General features: G+C 44.4%; 1 protein-coding gene across 5 annotated transcripts in view; it reads left to right on the plus strand.

The window, feature by feature from the left end:
* The window catches only part of CAMK2A (calcium/calmodulin dependent protein kinase II alpha), a 614,478-nt gene that overhangs the window by 347,293 nt on the left and 245,249 nt on the right, over nucleotides 1–21,936 (plus strand). For all 5 annotated transcript variants that reach the window (XM_085617723.1, XM_085617725.1, XM_085617726.1 and 2 more), the window contains exon 6: nucleotides 8,572–8,644. In XM_085617723.1, coding sequence (XP_085473849.1) covers nucleotides 8,572–8,644 — 73 coding nt within the window. The remainder of the gene's footprint in view (nucleotides 1–8,571; nucleotides 8,645–21,936) is intronic.

Here is a 21,936-nt window from a genome sequence, read left to right on the forward strand (position 1 = left end):
ATGGTTTTTTCAGTGAATTTGCAAGGTTTTTTAAATGCTAATTCCTAACTATAACGTGTGTGAAACCTATGGTTTTTTCAGTGAATTTGTACGGTTTTTTAAATGCTAAGTTACTTTACGCCATTCGTGGCGTGCGCGCCCACTTAACGCAGTTCGTTCCGTGCGCGCACGGTGCGCTTCGCGCACCGCGCGCCAACTTTACGCAGTTAGTGCCGTGCACGCACGGTGGGCACGCAGTGCGCTACGCGCACCGCGTGCCCACGTTACGCTAGATGGGCCATGTACGCACGATGCGCTTCGCGCACCGTGCGCACATGGAGGACATATGATGCACTTCGTTTTGAAAGGTAATATTTAAATTTTTCACACCTCTGATAAGCCATGAACAAATGGAGCCCTTCGGGCACCATTTGCACACGGGGTGGGGAGAGTGTGGATAATTTATTTTTTTTAATATATTTTTACCGTACGCGTACGGTAAGCGTAATCGGCGAAATTAGCGAAAAAATAAAAATTCAGTTTTTGGCCTTGGGGGATCTTTGGGGACTCCCTCAACATGGCTAGGTGTTTTGGAGCTGTCCAAACAGCCTCTTTACATGTTTTTGTGCTTTGTATTTTAATCCACACTCTCAGTGCGAGAGAGAAAATGGCGGCCGCCGCTTCCTGGTTTCGGCCAATTCGAATGTTTACTAAGATCTAAGAGCCAATCAGAATCGTGCTCGCGCACGCCACCGTACGCGTACGGTAAGCGTACCGTAAGCGCACCGTAAGCTGGCTCAGATATATATATTGATTTAAAGGCTATTTTCTCAGAATCTACTGAACAGATTTACACCAAACCTACAAAAGGCACTTCCTTGACCTGAGGACTACCTCTCTGCCAAATTTCTAGTAATTCTGTTCAGCCGTTCGGGCTGTAGCTGTGTCTAAAGGTCCTATGGAAAAATGCATGGGAAAAACGCGTTTTGGGACCCCCCTTTTATCTCAGCCCCCGCTTGACGAATCCCCCCGAGACTTTCAGGGTAGGAGCGGAGCGGAGCGCCCCACCTATTTTAAAAAATTTGCGAGGATTCGTCGACCGGCGCCAAAGTTATTCAAAATAGAATGTTGCGGATTTCCTATGGAAACGTGGTCCTAACTATAACTACCTACTGGCGACCGCCAGTAGGTAATATATATATATATATAGATCTCACAATACACATATGTATATATAAATTCACTGAAAAAAACAAAGGTTACAGTTACAGTGACATTATAGTTAGGCTGACATTTCACTCCAAAAAAACGATTGAAATTCAGCAGTTATAGTTACCTGGGCTAACTATAACTCACGCCCCCGCAATGCACTACTTATGACCACACATATTACATCATTCATGACATGGTCAGTGACATTACGTATGACATTACTGATGACATCTCAAATGACATCACTGATGAATAACAAATAATAAAAAGCACAATCTACATAACAACATCTACCTTTCTACCAAATTTGGTGTAATGCAGTCCAGCAGTTCGGGCTGTAGGTTCGACAACTCGTGTCAATGGGAATTAACATTACAAATGCGCCCTTATTTTGTGTCCCTGTTTCTCGGTCCCCACAGCATGGATCGCCCCCAAACTTTTCATGACACACAGACCTTACTTTGATACTTTTTTAGGAAAATTTCATGAAGATTGGTCAAACGATGCCAAAGTTATGGGCAAGTCAGAAAATGCTTTTCCATTGTAAACTAGGTTCTAACTATAACTAGCCGGTGACCGCCAGTAGGTAATGTGCATATATATGGCACAATTGTAGTTATATTAACTCAGACTTTATACAAGCAAGACATTTTTTGTTTCTTTAATGACTTTGTCAATATTTGACAAATGGGTACTAAACTTTTTTTTTTTTAAGTTAATTCACTTTGACTTCCTAAAGGAACGTTTATGCGCCTTTAGTTATCTGGTGTAAATCTGTTCGGTAAGTTCTGAGAAATTTTCATTTAACCTCTTCCGTGCTCATGACGTCTCCCGGCCGTCATGAGTCACGATGGGCGTGTGCGGACGACGGCCGGGAGACGTCATGACCACGCCCGCGATCCGAATGTCAGCACTGCGGGAGCGCTGCGGCGGAATTTGCGCCGCAGCGTAAAGGTTAAAAAGGTGCTTGGGTTGGTCATGAAGGGCCTGATGTCGAAGAATAGTTAGTGATATCTGAACTGTTATATACTGTTATATACTGCGGCACCCCAGTAGGACTCCTGCAGTACTGACAATTTTCTCCACTCAGCCAATGGCACACCATGGTACCCAGGACAGAACCGTAGTACCTTGCGATTTAGTTGGCCAGCTGCAATATCTAAGGAAAATGTTGCAGCCCCATTCTAGGACTTGGAGACTCAGTCCCCATGTCATGGGAAAGGTGTTGTTCAAAAGGCATAGGCAGACAAGGCACTTGTGTGTGTGTGAGGGGGGAGTGGGGACCAAGAGGAACCTCCTCAGGGATTGCAATAAAAAAACATTCAACCCATATGTACTCTTGGGGAACAAGCGCAGCCCTGCCATGAGGTACCGTGGTACTCTTGTGGGACCCGTTGTTCAAATATTCACCCCATGTTACCGTACTACTGTGCAAGCTTACCCAATGAAGCTTGCATGATATTTTGGGGTTGAAGCTTGCCTGGCTGGTGATGCAGGACTACCGTGGTACCCAAGTATTTTTCTAAAAACGGGAGAGTAAAAAGTGGGTCAGAATGAATGAAGGATGGGCAGAGTGCTCCACATGTGATGTGGTTGAGTGCAGGCAACCAACTCACACTGCAAATGGCCAAAGGCTGTGTGTAGCAGAGGTTGGCTGCATGTGAAAGGTTGGCCATTGGTTCAATTTAAAATATGTTAAGAAACCCCATAAATTCACAATAAAACAAAGGTTAAAGCAGCGTTATAGTTAGGTATTGAAATGAAGCATGAGATTATGTTAAAAAAAACACTGAAATACACTAGTTATAGTTTAGTCAACTAACTATACGTTGCACCCCCATCATGCACTGCTTATGCTCTCACATATTACATCTCTAAGACATGTTAAAAAGTGTAAAAAGGGACTATAATGTGAGCTGGGTGTTCGTTGAGCAATGAGTGGATGGCCTGGCTGAATGACAGACCCAGTGAGAAACTTGTGCAGCACAAGGTCCAAGGTATATGTATAGGTGGGATGCTGGGTTCAGTGCCTGCCTGAAGGCCAGTCCCTGTAGCTAATGACCAGTGTGCAGGACCAAGGCTGTGCACAGCAAGGGCTGGGCATACACGCTCGGTTGTGGGTTCGTCACACATGATCATTAGGTGCCAGGCCTGGCTGAAGTCTGTGTGCTGCTGGTTAGCTGCACACAGGGCGTTGGGTGCAAGGCCTGGTGTTTAGACCAACCCAAGCTATGCAAAGCCACCCGAGGGTTGGGTGCATGGCCTGGCTGAAGGTCCACCCATCAATTAATGTATCTGTATCACTCCTGCCTTTTGAAAGCATTTAAAATACTGTGAGGTTCATTAAGTGATGTCACTATTAATGTCGTCAATGTTGATATTTATATATAATTAGTGGTGTCAACAATGATAATATTTAACATGTCACGAGTGAAGTAATATGTGAGGCCATAAGCAGCTCATAACTGGTGCACAAGTTATAGTTAGTTGACTAAACTATAATTGGTTGTGCACAGGCGAGATTGGACAAAGAGGTTTGTCTCTCCGGGCCAGGCCCTGACCCAACCAACTTACTTGAAGAGACAAACCCTCATAGCGCACAACCTTCAATCAAATCCCTGATGCAGCGCTAACAACCAGTATCACTGTCTTCGGCCATGCGTAACATGTTCTGATGGATACATCTGCCAGTGGATTCCTCACCTTGTAAAAATCCCCTGCGCCAGCAACATTCGGAAACTTTTGTAGCAGTCCACGCCGATGAGGTCGAAGACGACGTCACAGAGGCACGGCTCCGCTCGCGACTCCGCTGACGTCACCGGCTCCATAAGAAGACCTCGTCGGCGTGATGACGTCAGTTCCCTTTTTTCCGCGCCGTCGACGCCAACGGATTTCGGGAATCGCTGTTGGTAGCTTCATTGTTACTTGTGTTATCTCTGGATTTTCTCTGTTTCTCTTTCAAGGATGTCGACAAGGAAGTCGGGTTTCAAGCCTTGTCGTGAGTGCGGCAAACACATGTCGATCACTGATCCACATGAGGACTGTGTGTGGTGCTTGTCTTCTGACCACGATGTGGATGGTTGTTCCAGTTGCCGCAAGATGAGCTCGAAGGCTCTCAAGGAAAGGGAAGCGAAGCTCTTCATCGCAAGGATGAAAAAGGAGAAGAGAGGAAGAAGGAAGTCGAGGATGAGGTCGAGGTCTCGATCGAGGTCGGGATCGGCGTCGAAGTCGACTTCGGGGCATGCTTCGCGAGCCAAGAAGCATAAGAAGAAGAGGAGGCACTCGTCTCGTCGCCACCCGGACAAGAGTTCGGCTCCGAAGTCGAAGTCACCATCTCGACGTCGGAGGGACTCTGTGTCTCCTTCTCCTCTGCCGGATTCGCCTTCTGGTCCTTCTTCTCCAGTGGCTTCCCTGGCTCCGGCTTCTCCGGCGCCGGCTCAGACTCCGACGCCGGTTCCATCTCTGGCTCCGGTTCCATCTCCGGTTCCATCTCCGGCCCCAGTTGAACATCCTTGAATCCTCTGGTTCTGAGGAAGATTCGCCAAGACCGGGCCCAAGTCATATTGGTCGCCCCGGATTGGCCAAGAAGGGTGTGGTACACAGATCTTCTCCACCTCTCCTCGTGCCCTCCGCTCCGTCTCCCTCTGAGGGCAGACCTCCTCTCGCAATCGGAGGGGCAGGTTCTACACCCCCACCTCCAGAGCTTACACCTTCATGCCTGGAGATTGAATGGGGCAACCTGAATTCTTTTTCTCTCCCTCCTGATGTGGTAGATGTAATTTTGTCTGCCAGACGTCATTCCACCAAATCTATATATTCTTATAGGTGGTCTAAATTTGTACTTTGGTGTGGTGAGAAGTCAATTGATCCTTTGAAGGCTCGTCTGTCTAACATTCTACAGTTTGCCCTTTCTCTTGCCCAGCAAGGCTTTGCTGTGGCCACTGTAAAGGGATACTTATCGGCTTTGTCAGCTTTCCTTTGCTTGCCGGACCAGCCTTCATTATTCAAATCACCTATTGGGCTTAGATTTCTCAAGGGCCTCACAAACAGATTTCCTCCTATTCCCTTTATTGTGCCTCAATGGGACTTAAACCTTGTCTTGACTTATCTTATGGGTTCTCCCTTCGAGCCCTTACATAAGAGTCCCTTGAGACTGTTGTCTTTTAAGACGGTTTTCCTTATTGCAATCACCTTGGCAAGGAGGGTAAGTGAGCTTCAAGCTCTTAGTTCCAAACCCCCGTTTTTGACCATTCATGCTGAAAGAATGGTACTTAGGACCAGGGCTGCATTTTTGCCTAAGGTGGCAACTACCTTCTATCTGGGGCAATCCATTACCCTTCCTTCCTTCTATCCTCCCCCTCACCCTTCCAATGAGGAGGAGAGACTTCACCGCTTGGACCCTAAGAGGGCGGTGAGCTTCTACCTGGACAGGACAAAGGACTTCAGAGTTGATGACCAGCTCTTCGTGGGCTTTGTTGGCTGCAGGAAAGGTCGAGCGGTGCACAAGCGTACCCTTTCCAGGTGGATTGTCTTGTGCATCAAGATATGCTACTCTTTGGCTGGTAAGGAACCTTCAGAGGGTTTAAGGGCTCATTCCACTAGAGCAAAATCTTCCACTTCTGCTTTGTCTAGGGGCGTTCCTGTGGAGGACATTTGTAGGGCGCCAACTTGGGCCTCCCTCCACACCTTTGCAAAACATTATTGCTTGGACACCGAGGTGAGGAGGGACGGACACTTTGCTCGTTCCGTACTTCAGGACTTTCTGGTATAGAAGGGTAGACACCCTCCTCCGGGAGTGGGGACAGCTGTGGAATCTATTCACAAGGTGAGGAATCCACTGGCAGATGTATCCATCAGAAGAACAAGTTACTTACCTTCGGTAACGCTTTTTATGGTGGACACAGTATCTGCCTGTGGATTCCTCACTGACCCACCCGCCTCCCCGTTGTCCACCCTTGTATACCTTTAGTATATGATGGTGTTTCATGTACATTTATTACTGTCAAAGGCATTGTGTGGTTTCTTTTGCCTTTCTGCTTATTCTCCACACTGTGTGTGTTGCTTTGTATATTGTGTACTGTGTATGCTATGTATATATTGCTGTCAGTCCGTCCGTGTGCCTCGAAGGCACGGAAAAAAGGGCGGAACTGACGTCATCACGCCGACGGGGTCTTCTTATGGAGCCGGTGACGTCAGCGGAGACGCGAGCGGAGCCGTGCCTCTGTGACGTCGTCTTCGACCTCATCGGCGTGGACTGCTACAAAAGTTTCCGAATGTTGCTGGCGCAGGGGATATTCACAAGGTGAGGAATCCATAGGCAGATACTGTATCCACCAGAAAAAGCGTTACCGAAGGTAAGTAACTTGTTCTTCATGCATGTTCTTCGGCCTGCTCCAAACTACCACAAGTCACCCAACCACCAGTGTGCACTGCATTCAGGTATGTGAAGTGTGGGTTGAATGCAGGGCCTGCTGTATGGCCAAACCATCTGGCCAACCCCATGCAGTACCAAACTCCTTGTTATGCATGGCATTTGGCCACGAAAAGCAGGAGTTGGCCAAAGGGCCTGGTCAGCATCCATGTCATGTGCCCAACTTCTCATACTGCACCCGACCCATATCTGTGCACTGGTATCGGTTGTGCTCAGTGGGGGGTTGCAGTAGGGCCTGACTTGCAGCAAGGCTTTGCACTCAATCCTCCATGGATCAGCCAATTTTGCTGCACAAGACCTCCAGGTATTTGATTCAGACTAGGCCTAGCGCAGCTGTCTTGCTCCATGAAGGTAAGCACTACAGAAGCACTGAATTCTACGTGGATATGCGAATGAGTTTGCCTAAAGTCATATATTTCCATGTGTTCAGAGTCTCATATGATGGTCAATATCTCTGTAGCATAACTGCAGGAATTTCCTATATATTTTTTTTTTGAGTAAATGCAGCTCCATTTAAACTCCAACTGAATTCTCCTAACACTACAACAATTCCACAAGAATCTGTTCACAAAGCAATTCTGTGCAGCTCAACAATTGTTTGCAACCAGTTCTAGTATTCACAATGTACTCTGGTATCGCATAATGGGTGGCGAGCATGTGTACCGTGCCTTTTGTAATGCCCATTGTGTGGGACTTGTGTTTGTGCCCACTCAATGTAAAGTGTGTTTTCACTCATTTTTATGGGGGGACTGCCACCATATATTGAAGCTTAAGCCTCACAAGCAGAGATCCAACATTGGATGATTCTGTCGGGGCCTATCCACCTACGTGGATTATCTGATTGGCTCAGCTGCAGATGAAGGCTAGGGATGCCCAGGCAGATACGCTGATGGTGACACAGAAGCCATATTGTTTGTGTCTTTACAGGGCACCATTCCCCTCGACCCCTGAGGGTAGCACATAAAGCTTTCATCATGGTGGGTGCAGTCTGTGACTGGATTTCGGGGATTTCAGCATCACAGAGTGATGGGTTAGTACCAGAGATGGTGCACGATTGCACAAAACAGAAGAGTACAGCCAATCAGTAATCGAGAATCAGTAATCAATTTACAGATTCTGTGCTTGCTATGTAAGGGGACTCTAGAAAGCTATGTTTAGTAGTCTGGAAGAGTCCACAAAGCTTTCTTTAATACTGCATGCAGGAGTCACACATTTAAAAGGGGCAGCTCCTTCATTTGCACTAGGTAAATCCACCATCCAAAGGTGGTAATCCTTATGGCCCTGACGCATATAATTCCATAACAGATGTGGGTGCATTGTCATGACTGAAAGTCCACCTCCTTATGTTGATGGGCATGTGACATGGTCCTTTGGTTCGTTCAAAGTCCACAGTGGTGGGAGGCCTTGGCCTTTTTCCTTAAAATGCTTGTGAGGTTCACAGCCCACAAAGCGTTAAGTACCATTCTGAGGATGTATTCATGTACAACCCTCCAGTCCAGCCTTTGGATGGAAGCATGAAGGTCCACTCAAAGGCATGAAGGCTTCATAAAATGCTGGCCAGGTTCAGAGCTGAATCCGGGTGGTCAGTAATATGCTGAGGATACACACTCCTGCAGTCTTACTTTTGCATGAAAGCCTAAAGGTGCTCTCCAGGGTTTTGAGGGGAAGGGGTATGGGCAGATGCGATCCCATTGTGGTGGTTCAGCCTAATCCTCCTTGACAGTGTGCTGAGGGCTACCCATAGAATGGTGCAACGCCCAGCAGCACCTTACACATGGTGCAGGAATTTGTGCAAATTTATGTCCAAATGGTTGTCGCACCAGGATTTTTTTAATATGAGAAAATATGGCAAATTTTCACAGTACGGTGCCCGATCCCTTAAGTATGCCATGAATGTTCAAGCACCCCTCTCACACCGCATCTTGCTTTCTCCTTCTCTGTCTCTATAGCCACTGCATCCAGCAAATCCTAGAGGCTGTTGTGCACTGCCACCAGATGGGCGTTGTACACCGGGACCTGAAGGTAAGCTTGTGCCACCACGATGAGTCATTTCTTCAGGATTGAACTCATTTTTTCTGCTATCCTCCATGATACTTGCCGCGGCTCTTAGAAGACATGTTCTGAAATTCTTCTGTCTTTAGCGTACTTGTCCTTACATTATGTCTGTAGCTTCACAAATATTCAGTAGAAAGAAAGTGACCTATTTGAAACTAGGGAAAATACCATTAGAATGGTGCCTCTGGAGGTTATGTGCTGAAGGCAGGTTTAGCCCATATTTGGCGCATCAGATATGAGGCTATCTCTACTTCCCCATAATCAGTCTTCAGTGGTTATACAATAGGCACAAAAGATTAAAATAGAGCGTATTTTCTGAGAAGGAGAGGCATCGACATATTGAAGATGGTCTACACCTATATGGTTATCTATGGAACCTTTTATTTGAAAGAATGTGCACAACTAATGCAGTTTTGCTGAAAAGAAAGATTCTTTGGTCCTGTGCTAAGCAAAAATAAGTCGGTTGTCATGTGTTGTGAATCAATGATACAAGAAAAATAAATGTCCATACACTGTCATATGAGTGTGCCCATTTTAATATTTTATTTATATGTTAATGTTTATGCAACGATGTTTTGATACAAATTACCAAATCGGTATTGCATAGTTGTAAAAAAATAAAATAAGGTTTGAGGATGAACTGACTTCTGAAAGGGTTGGAGTTTAGTATCTTGAAAATGGGAACGATGATCCTGCTCATGTACTGCCATTGGAGGGGCGCAGATACATTGCCACCATTGTGTTGGGTGGAGGGTTTTACTTCCCTCAGAAGGAATCAGCAACCTGTTGCTTATAAAGGTCATCGATATTTTGCAGAGATACACAAAGTTATCAAAGTGTTGCGTCCTTCACCACTGCCAAAATCTTTGCTGAGAAAACACAAAAGGTCTCGTTACTGATTGGATAAAAAAAAATTCATAAACTTTAAAATAACCATAGAAACTTAATTAAAAAGTGGTTATGTATTTATGCATATTTATGTTCATATTTCACAGAAACCCATAGTAATCTCTGCTTTTCTTTGCTAAGCTGAGACAAAGTAGTGTTACTTGCAGGTTCAAAATTGGTACCTTCTGACATCCACTTTTCAAACTAATAAGTCAAATAAATGACCCTGAGATGCACACTGGCCACTAAATGTGATTGTGCTGAATCCTCTCACTCATTGTATTGAGCTTGACGAGTTTGCTTCAGGCAAGTTCGCCTTCTGCACAGATCGACTAGTATGGTGGTGCGGTCAAAATCCATATAAATCATTGGATCAAAAAGTGCATAGCAGCATAACACGAAGTGACATCAAATTAGATTAAAAAGCCATATTCACCCTCTCTTAGAAATCATTCACACACTCATGCTGCGTCTCGAGGGAGCCATGCCTCCACCTCTACCTGCACTATCTCTGGACTTCACTTGTGAATGTGCGACGGTTACACCTGAAATGTCTTGCTTTCTGCGTCGCTGAACTTCTCAGACCTTGAGAAGAATAACACCGTTACACAAACCCTCTCTCTGGAGATGCATACCAAGTTAATAATAAAAAGGCAAAAGTACAAATCATATAAGAAAATATAGGATTCACTAGGACACCCGGCCTTACCTTAGCCTACTTTGCCATAACCTCCGTTGCCTCAGCGGGCCCTACCCGTGCTAGCCCACTGCATAACCTACTCTACTTTAACATTGAATGTCTGTGCCATGTAACCTATATCATAAACACTACGACAAAAGACAGGACACCACGTGTTAATGCAACAGACTGGTCATATTTGAACCCATTTACAAACATATCTCTCCTGCTTAATCTGACTGATATAAAACCTTTACGAAACCACACTTGCAAAGAACCCCACTATCGGTAAAAACTCTACGTTTGTCGAAAATCTGCTATACTTCCTCGACTTGTATAATATATTCACTGTTGAGCTTTGTGCAGCACGAACATCTCACGCTGTAGTCACTTTAGCTGTAGCCCTTTGCTGTGGGGAGTAGAAGTAAAGGCAGAGGGGTGTGGGAAGGGAAGCTTGGATTTAATTATTCTTGTGTTTAGTTTAGCACCAATATGAGCCTCAATAAGCCACTTTCAGAACCTTGGGGCACTGTTAGGAGGCAACAGTAGGACAAGGATACCCGTGGAGAGGGGATAAGAAAGAGACGGCACAATTACAATGAGGTAGAGCTCCTGTGCCCCACGCTCTCCCACATACCACAGCGAATTCACGGAGCAAAATGAAGTTTCTTTACATTTGGATGAGGGGTCGGGTCTGTGTTGGACAGTCCCTTATACTCAGAACCTGGGAGAACGGATTCCGCTGCCTTTGTCTTTAGTCTAAGATTCCTGGGAGTGCCTTGCATCTTAATGTTGAAGTCATCTTCAGATGTTCCATTAGACATATTTCAGATTAAATTAAATATGTGTTGACTGTGAATTAGCAACAAATTGTAATTGATGTCTTAGTAACAAAACACTTGGTCATGGCAGGGTGAGTCCCCTCAGTGCTTAATTTGAGCAAGTGGGTTCCCATACTCGGCACTGGCACTTAATTGCCAACACCAGTGCTTGTGACAGTCTGCCACAGGGTGGCATTGTCTGACTAATTTAGAGATGACTACAACAGTTATTAATTCAGTATACATTAAAAATGACATTACCTGCCTCCCAAGCCATTCTTATAGCTTTGGGGGCCTAAAATAGTTGTAATTGTCACACTTGCAGGAGTGTGATGGTTAGTAGCTGTGTTGTTACTATCCTTGGCAGCATGGCAGGGGCAATGTGTGGTTCAAACTGCAGTGGCCTCCTGTATTTTATTTTTTTTACAAATTAAGCTCTGTATACTTGGGCCTGTCCGTGACTATTCTTGGGTGCTCCTCATCTCCCCAGCCAACCGACAAGTAAAACAGGAAATCATGTCAGGATATATTAGAACGTGTATGTTTTTCCTCACCTTACCTGGGTAGTTTTTGAGGAAATGTCTCACAGCCAATATTTTTGTTGCTTTGGTAGAAAAATCAATAGACTTCTGTGGGAAATCCATGGGAGAGTCCCGAAGAGACGATTCTGCTTTGAATCATAATAGATTTTCTGCGAGAGCCCCGTCATTGTTCTCCCGCGCTCCCAGCCCCCTCTCAAAGAAGCGCCCGGCTCATGCACTTCACGGCTGGGCTGACAACAAATCACATTATTCAGCGGCGCTTTCATCCATTTCATGTGCGCGCCTGTCAGGGGCTGGAGAGCTGCAATACAACAGTGTCCCCCTTCTGCCCGAGAGCGGGGGCTCCCTTGTCCCCGACGACCCGTTCCTCTCATCGAGGAGACGTGCCTGCTTGGTAGGCGCGAGGCAATCTTCAGGGCCTCTCAGTCCATCTTGTGCGTAGGTGGCGCGCGCGGAATTACTGCCGTAATACCCGGGGATCAATAGCTGCTGACATCAATTCATCTCAGAGCAATTTGTCTGCAGGATTAGTGAGCGCGAGCCGGCCTGGCCCGGGCTCCAGCGGCTGTACAAGGAGACGAACAAGTTCATAACTGCCCTTAATGGAGGCGCTGGCCCGGCCGGCAGGACCTCGGCACGGTCTTAAGGGCAGGAGCGGGGGCGGGTGGGCCCCGGAACTTTGATAGATGTGCCCTCGCCTGGGTTTATTCAGGAGTGAAGGCGCCCAGGGTTAAACCGTCAAACTCTATTAACACGAGTCACGAGAGCTTCCCTTTCCTTCTGCGTCACCATCCAGGTCGAGGCCGGACTCCCATTAGCTTGCCCCAAGGGATGAAGGAGATCAAAAAAGTGCCCGTTTAAAGCAGGCAGTTTTCTGGGCAAAATTCCTGGGGCTGGCCATTGATATCTATTCTCCTGTTTCCGATGTCCCGAGTAACTCACGTAGCCTCATTTAGAAAAATTCTCCAACATCTAAATACTATGTGGAAATTCCATGACAGGCAGACACATCCTTGGGAGTTGGCTGACTCAGTGGTTTGAGATAGAGATAACCTAATGACCACCGATTTGAGGGCAGCTGAGGGATGCAGTGTCCAGTGACCAAAGAGTAAAATATGTAAAATGACTATGTTGTACTCAGCTCCTTCCAGCAATGGGTTTGTATAGGCACAGGCACAAGTTCACCCATGTGCCATCGCAATTCATCATCGACTAGGACACACTACGACTAATTTGCCTGTGAGTTTAAGGATGAACACTCTACATCCATGCTGTGTGCACCTTCCTTGAGGTTAAGGTACCGTGGCAGAGCAATCTGGGTACAGTAGGCTTTGTGGTACATGATCAGTGCATCCACGAGTTTTTTTTTTGTTTTTTTTCAGAGCAAGAGGTTCAAGAATACATTACAGAATAAATTTAACATTTATATTGTTGATAATATGGCATTAAAATGAAATGGTATGAAGAAAAGAGAGCACTAACCGAATGTGCAATGTGCCTTGTGCAAAACAGCAAAAATACAAATACTCAAAAACTACTAAAGTGCAGGTGCAAAGGGATCAATTCCCCACTTAAGTATTTAGAATATAATATCTATGAAGTGCTGATGCATTCTTTACGAAAAACCATCAAAAAGGAAATTCACTTCCACAATCTTATCATAGAATATAATATTAAAGTGCGAAAGTGTAAAAAAAGGCACTAATCGAAAGTGCAATGTGCCATGTACAAAAACAGCATAAATACAAATCCTCGAAGCCACTAAAGTGCAAGTGCAAGACATAAGTAATTGCAGTAATGTTACAATAAAGGGAATTCATTAGCATAAAAACATCAATAAATAAGACATGCTTCGAAACAATTCACCACTTCCAGTATTTAAAATGTAATATCTATAAAGTGCTAATGCATTCTTCACAGAAAACAATCAAAAAGGAGGTTCACTTCCATACAAAAACTACATTAGGAGAAGACTTCTAGGTATATCCCTTCCAATATTTCATTTTCTATTAAGTCTTCTCCAGTATTTAAAAAAACTTCCAGTTTCGCTCAAACTTTTTTACAGCTCCTACCCTCCTAGCATAGGCCTCCTCAATTTTTTTTACTCTTTTCATTTTATTAATCCATTTCAAATGAGAGGGGGCTTCTGTAGATCTCCAATTTTGCAAGATTAATGAGCGTGCTACCGCACTAGCAATAAAAATAAAAACTCTTTCTGGTTTAGACAATTGTAACCCTCCCTTGCAGTAGCCAAATAGCACAACCTCGGCTTCGATCGGGATTCTATTTCCGATTGCACGCTTTATGTCTGAAAATACGACTTCCCAAAAAGACCTTAGGCCGGGACACACAAAAAAAATATGGTGCCAACCACCTTCCCCATGTTTAGAGCACCGAAAGCACTTATCTTCCACGTCTGGAAACCTTTTATTTAGAGTCGAAGGTGTTAAATAGGCCAGCCACCTTGAAAAAACCAATTTCTAGCAGCATTCTATTGATAAAAAAAGTATCTCTACAAGAGCTAGATCCTAACAGCCCGGATACTAAATCAAGAAGGGCAGCTTCATAATATGATCTTACATGTGGGAGCGCGAGCCCCCCCTGATCTATTGGTAGTTGTAAAGTATTCAATTTAACCCTGGGGGCTTTCTTCTCCCAAATGAATTGTCTGAAAAGCGTATCCATTTCCCTAAAAAATACCTGATTAATTTTGATAGGAACATTAGAAAATAGAAAAATCAATAGGGGTAATATAGACATTTTTATTAATGATACTCGCCCTACTATTGATAATGGAAGCAATGACCATTGCTCCAATAATTTACTTATTTTTGTCTTCATCCTTAAATAGTTTAACTCAAATAATTGAGAAAACTGTGAGGAGACATAAATCCCAAGATATCTTATAGGGTCAGTTCTTAATGCCTGTGATTTTAAAGAACAGGGAAATGCGTCGATATCAGCATTCATGGCGAGAACTTCTGTTTTATTTGCATTAATTTTATAGCCGCCTATTCTCTCAAACTGCAAAAATTCTCCTAAGACCTCCTCGAAATTAATCCTATTTGGGGCTAGGTATAGGATAATATCGTCGGCAAATAATTTAAGTTTAGGCATATCAAAGATTGGGGGGTGAATAGCAGCATTGTTTCGAATTCTTAAAACCAAGGGTTCGATAAAAAAAGTAAAAAGTAGGGGAGAGAGTGGACAGCCTTGTCTCGTTCCACGCCTGATTTTTATTGTTCCTGCGCAGCTGGCATTTATTACAAGCTTTGCTGTAGCGTCCTGATAAATATTATTTAGCATCCCTACAACATTCAATGGAAAACCAAATTGAGCCAGAGTAATAAATAAAGTCTTCCAATTTACAAGGTCGAATGCTTTTTCTGCATCGAACATTACAATGCTTGCTGGGATATGATTTACATTAATATAGTCTAAAGCCTGTATTGAAAATTGAGTATTGGCAGCCATTGATCTACCCGCAATAAAACCAGTTTGATCCTTGTGAATTACTTCCTGAGCAGCTGGTAACAAACGCTCGGCCCAAACCTTCATTAATAATTTATAGTCAGAATTTAAAAGACTTATGGGCCGATACGAATTCATATCATCGGGATTCTTATCTTTTTTAACGAATGAAACAATAATCGCCTCTTTAAACTCGCTTTGGACCGGGCCCCCTTCTCTAATAAAATTAAACAAATTTCTCAGAGGAACAAGTAATTCCTCTGAAAAAACATTAAAAAACTCAATTGGGAAGCCATCTTGTACACAAGCTTTGGAACCCGCAGTTGATTTGATAGCTGCTAAAATTTCACCTACCTCAACTTGTTTTTCTAAATTATGGACCCGCTCCAAAGATAGTTGAGGGAGATTCAAAGTTGAAAAATACTCTTTAATCGAGTTTTCCTGTATTTTGTATTCGGTGGAGTATAACCGGGCATAATGATCCAGGAAGAGTTGAGAAATTCTACAGCTATCAACTACATCTAAACCAGTGGAGGGATCCAATATTTTAATTATTGAGGCAGATTCCTGTTTCTTCCTTGTAGAGTTTGCCAGGAGTTTGCCAATTAATTGGCTCTCCTCGTAGACCCTCTGTTGAAATAGTTGAGAGTTACAGACCTCTTCCATGGTAAAGAAATCTTTCAATGCCATTTTTGCCTGGTCATATTTATTCGGTAGAAACTGAAGTTGAAGGGCATACTCCTGCTCCAGTTCTATCTGTAATTGGGCTATCTTATCCCTTCGAACCTTACGCTGAGCAGTTGTAAAAGCTATTATTAGACCCCGAGCTGTCGTTTTGAACTCTCCCCAAACAGAAAAGGGGGTAGCGGTTTTCTCGTTGATCCTAAAGTATTCCCCGATCCAGACCCTAAAATCCTTTACCCATTCCTCATTCTGCAATAGGAGACGGTCGAGCTGCCACCTAGGCCGTTCCTTATCCTCGCCCTTGATTTTAATCTCCAGATTAACATAGGCGTGGTCTGAAAAGGGGTTACATCCTATACCTACTTCTAAAATCTGAAGGGACCTGGAGCTAAGGAAAAAATCAATTCTGGATGCGGTTTGAAAGCGATGTGAATAAAAAGTAAAAAATTTCTTCTCCGGATTCCTTTCCCTCCAGCCATCCACCAATTGAAATCCCTTAATAATAGCTTCCAAAGCTTTTTTAGTACTCGGTTTTAATTGTCTCCTCTGTTTATTTGATGTATCTTTTCTTAAATCCAATATAAAATTAAAATCTCCTCCAAATATCATCTGCCCCGGGGCACCAGATAGTAAAGTATATATTTGGATCAATGGAGCCTCATCATCAATTATCGGGCCATAGTAATTAATTAGATTAAGCCTTTTCCCATAAAGCTTTACTGCTACCCATATCCATCTCCCCTGCAAATCCCTATGAACTTCTACGATCTCCCAAGGAAGCTTATTTGAAAGATAATTTGCGACACCCCTCGTGGCAGAGCCTGAGGATGCAAAAAATACTTTCGAGAAAGTTCTGGGTATAAATAGCTGAGGGGAGTTAGACTTAAGATGAGTTTCTTGGAGGAAAAGGATTTGAGGGTTTAATGAAGTTAGCCATCTAATTAAAGCGCCATACTTCTTTTTATTCAGTATACCATTTACGTTGGCTGATAGAATCTTACATCTATTCAATTCCCTAACTATCTATCCATCTATTCATAATCAATTTTCTGCCTTGCCTTTTAATATAAATTCTGATAGTAACCTTATTCCGAAAACCTCTTGCTCTGTTTTCCCCCCTTTGCCATGAGTGAACACCCAGCCCCCCCTACCCCTCCAAGCCCTAGAAACCCCCCCCTCCCTAAAATGTGGAATATCCCCTACCAGCCACGCTGACCACATTACTACCCACCCTACTACACCCTGGGGTGTCTTGACCTTACACCCTTCGTGACCCGCGACCCCGCCCCACCCCCAACTTTTGTGAATTGACTAAGAACCTTAACAATTAAGAGTTATGTATGAAAATTAAACTAGGCCGCAGCTTTTTTTTCTTTTTTTTTTGTATCTTTCTCTCCTTCTTTCCATGAAAACCTCCTGTTATGCTTAGTCCCCCTTTGAAATTTCTTTTAATAATGCCTGGGCTTCATCCGGATCTGAAAACAAGAAGAACTTGCCCTTGACAAGAACTTTTAGTTTGGATTGTTGCGCAATTGATGCTTGGGCGCCATGAGTTTTAAAGAGTTGCAAGAGTTTGACAAATTATTTCCTTTTACGCGCAGCAGAGGCACTCATGTCAGAATAGATACGACATTTGGTGGTAGCATTTACAGAAAACTGCCTCTGCTGAATTGCTCTTGTAATTATTCTTTCTTTAATTCGGAAGTCCATAAAGTTAACCAAAATTGTTCGTGGCATTGGAGAGTTCGGGAAAGGTTGTGCTGGTACACGATGTGCCCTTGCAATTGTGAGGTCTCCTTCGAACTCAGGAAGAACAGTCTGCTTAATAAAGGATTCCACCCATTGGAGTAGCTGGCACTTTTCGATTCCCTCTGGAACTCCGACTATCTGTAGATTGGATCTCTGTGAGTGGTTCTCAAGATCCTCAATCTTGCTTTCAAGATGTCTCTCTTTAATTGTGGCTGTTTTCATGTCTTTAGTCACGGTAGACATCTGGTCTTCCAGGAGCGAGACTCTAGCTTCGGCCTCCTGGAGTCTGATAGGGAAGCCCTGCATCGCCTCTTCAATTTTCCCCAGACGTTGATTCAATATAGCAGTTTCGATTTTCTGGGCCCTCTTCATCTCACGAATTTTGTCCAGAATAAGATTGAGAAGGTCCTTAATGTCCAATTGCCTTGCGTCGCTTGTCTCCCCTTTCTCCAAGCTTATGATGGATTTAAGCTGAGACCCAATAGGCTCGGGAGACATAATTGCAGTTGTAATTTCCTCTTGTCCTAATACTTCTAGTGAACTTAGAGACCCTAAACAATCATGAGACGATGAGGCTAATGAGACTAATGGACCTGCATCCAATGTCTCAACAGCTACTGGGATTAATATCTCGTGGCCCCCGCTCATATTCTGATTTAGATTTGGATCTTTGCCTTGTACTTGGGTAGACTCCAGATTTTTACCCCCTATTTCCTGTCCTTGGGGTATACTATTGAGTGGTCCAATTGACGAGCTTCTACCCACTATATTGCCTTCAGCTGTTATAGTCCTTGTAGGTGGGCTAAAGCTGGAGTCCGGAGGTGGCAGAGTTGCTTTTTTAAAGAATAGCGGGAACTGTTTGGAAGAGTTGATTTTATCATTAGGACCATCCAGGTCCACTCTGACGGTCTCACAAGCCTGCCCTAGTTCATCTTCCGGATGAGACTCCTTGGCTTTTAGGGACGTAGACAAGGCCAGCTCCTCTTCAGAGCTCTCAAAGGTACTGTCTAAGACTGGAGTGGACGCAAGCTCCTCTCCCTTTCGGGCCAGACTAGCAGCTTGTTTTGCTTCCTTAACGCGGGCTAGACGAGTTTTAGTTTTTTGACGGGCTACGTTGTCGATTTTAGCCATCCCGCTGATATTTTTTAGGGGTTTACCCATTCTCCTCTTTTGCCTTCTTGGCTTTACTGGCCTCTGCTTTAATTGATACAACAGGAGCGATTGCTCTTACTCTTCCACCATCGCCAGCAACCAGTAGCCAGCAGTCAGAGGGCAGAGTCTTTCCCCCCCAAAACTTAGCATTGATATGGCAGAGAGGGGCTGATTTCAGTAAAGTAGCGGTAATCCTTTTCTAGCAGAGAAAGCAGCGGGTCCTGAGCATTTTTTTCCCCCCTTTTGTTTTTGCAAAAACGTCTCTATTTTGCTGGGGGCTCAGGTGTCTCTCTTGCTGACGAGGCTAGACTATTACCGGCAATGACCAGGGGATAGAGAGGCACAAGGGGGACGGAGAGGCAGTAAAAAAAAGGATCAATATAAATCAATAAAATAATGCTGTTGCTATTGCTGCAAAAATATGCTTGCAAGCATAAAAATGGACATCCACCGCTGCCAGATGTATTACCTGCCTCCCCTTACCTCCAGCTGGCCCTCATCCACACCTGGCAGCCTCCTTTCGAGCAGAGTTCAGAAGAAAAAAAAGAGAAGCTGGAAAGCTCAGTTGTAGTCCGTTGCTGTCAGCAGCTACGATTTTAGCTCTGTCCCCGGATTGCCTGCTTCAATCCACTTTTCAGCCCGTTTCTCTCCAAAACAGGAGCGAGAGCGCTGGCGTCCTGCTCCCGACCAAGGTCCGATTCAATCCGCCATTGCCGGAGGAGGGGGCGGGGCTTGGATCACCTACGGCTGCACGGCGTGGCGCTCCGCGGCCGTCATTCCCGCACACTTGTTTGCAAAAAACTATAATCTGACAGATGTTGTACTCAGCTCCTTCCAACAATGGGTTTGTATAGGCACAGGCACAAGTTCACCCATGTGCCATCGCAATTCATCATCGACTAGGACACACTACGACTAATTTGCCTGTGAGTTTAAGGATGAACACTCTACATCCATGCTGTGTGCACCTTCCTTGAGGTTAAGGTACCGTGGCAGAGCAATCTGGGTGCGGTGGGCTGTGTGGTACATGATCAGTACATCCACGAGTTGAAAGGAAGAGATAATGAACAGCTCCCAAGAGTCGTAGACAGAAGAATGAACACATTAAAAAAAAATACTCTTGAAATGCAATTCATCTCATTTAGAGTCTGAGCCATAGTTGGAAAATGAGTGTTAAGCTGTGGCGGCACATGGGGTCCTTGGACATAATGCACACAAGGAAATCGAGCCCACCTGCTCCTGGATGGGTAGCAAAAGGCAGCTGCCACTTGGGTGCTCAGGGCCCCTCCTGCTTTACAAATGATAGCTATGCTTCTGGTGTTAAGGTAAAAACCACTAGCTACAGCAGTTTACCATATTAAATGTGAGAACAAGCCATTCACCATAAATGCAGTTCACTGACTGCATTATCCATTAGCAGAAGTGCCAGGTTGCCCTACAGACAAATTCCTAAACAACTGGACCCGGAGTTGTCAAATCAACAGAAACAGGAAATGGCCACACCATCACATATTCCAGAGTTTAGAAAATGTTAAAGGAAATGGGCATGGTCAACACATTGTGGCCAAAATGAAAGTAACAGGTGCAACCATCATTTTTTTGTAGAGTGTTATGTACTGTAATATGGAGGAGAAAGCTGCAGTTGCGCCACACACGTGAGTCTCATTGAATTGCCAGGCGAGCAGATGATCAGCATACAGAAATTTCTCTTTGCAAGCCATTTACGTCACCCTAATTACGCTACATAGGAGCCTGCTATTGCCATAGCAACTGGCATACCTCCATTAGTCAACTTCATAGCAGTTCTGCACTTCTGTGCCAGTGGATTATTCCAGAACACAGCAGCAGTGGTTAATCGCATTTCCCAGTGTGTCTTCTCACACATCTGGCAATAGTAGTTGACAGCAACGATAAAGTGTGCAAGTCCACTCAAGTGATCCCCATGGGTGCCACCACCATCACCTCAGTAGAGGGTATGTTTTATGGAATGGCCAGGTTCCCTATTTTTATAGGTGCCATTAATTACCCATGTGCAGCCTGTACCACTAAACTCTTGAGGGGAGGAGGGGGCATCTCCCTGAATGGAACGTTTCAGGGTTTAAAGAGAATCTGTGCGATTCACTTCAGATCCTGCCATTCTCTTCATTCATTAATATGCATCGATCAGAGGACTGCCATCAAATTCAATGACTGAGGAACAGCTATCTGGGACCCTTGCAATATACCAGCCAGGAAAGACAACTACTATGAAGATGCACAATAGAGTGGCAAATACACTGCAACATGCTTAATGTACTATTGGTAGGCACTAAGCAAAAACTAATAGTGCACCACAGAAATTATGCTACAGTGAACCAGAGAGAATGTGCGAGAGGATGTGACCTAATGGCCAGAGCGCCAAGAAACCAATCGGTGCACGTGCACTCTCAAAATAATTTTAACATAACATAACAGAGCTGCCGATTTTGGAGCTGGGGAACCAGGTTCGATCCTCGGCGTTGGCTCAATATCCTGTGTTTCTGGGCAAATCACTTAATCTCCCTGTGCCTACCAAAAATGAATGTGTCTTTGTGTAATGCAACTAGGGCTCATGTGAAGCGCTCCAACAGCTCCGGGTCGAGTACGCACTATAAAAAACACACACAAAAAAAAAGTAGTTTATACAACAGAACACCAAATGGGACAAAACACAGCACTATATATACTGGAAAAAAGAATAACAGAGATTTCGTTCTCAAATTGGAAGGCAGCAAGGATCTGGTGGCAGCCAAACATTTGGGGATGTTGGGGCAATATAATATGTTCCCAACATGGTTTCCATATCGCTTCTTTGCTGTATGTTGCCCAATATCACACTCAAATGAATGGTACCTTTGGCAGACAGAGTGACATTGATTACGCTGAGGATTACTTGGAAGAAGAGGAATACCATGAAAATGGCAACGGATCGAATAGAAGGTACCACGTGATCCTCTGTTTTTAATATGAGTCATCAGCCACACAGCATATAACTGCACTCAAAATGTAATGCTTAATGAAAATTAATAGAAACCTAAGTTGCTAACAAAGAGCATGAACATAATGATGTCCCCTGCCTGTGAGGTGGGACAGCTGTTTATGCCATGTTCACTTAGTTCATCCTCTTATCTGCGCTACTGGAATGAATGTCACCTGTTTCTGGCAATCTGCGGCATAACTCTTCCTAGCATTGGATTGTTGCAGTATCCGTCAGACTGTTGACCTCTTCACATGGACTGTGCGATGCCCTGCTCA

The sequence above is a fragment of the Triturus cristatus genome, chromosome 7 (genome assembly GCF_964204655.1).
Source record: "Triturus cristatus chromosome 7, aTriCri1.1, whole genome shotgun sequence".
Classification (NCBI taxonomy): domain Eukaryota; kingdom Metazoa; phylum Chordata; class Amphibia; order Caudata; family Salamandridae; genus Triturus; species Triturus cristatus.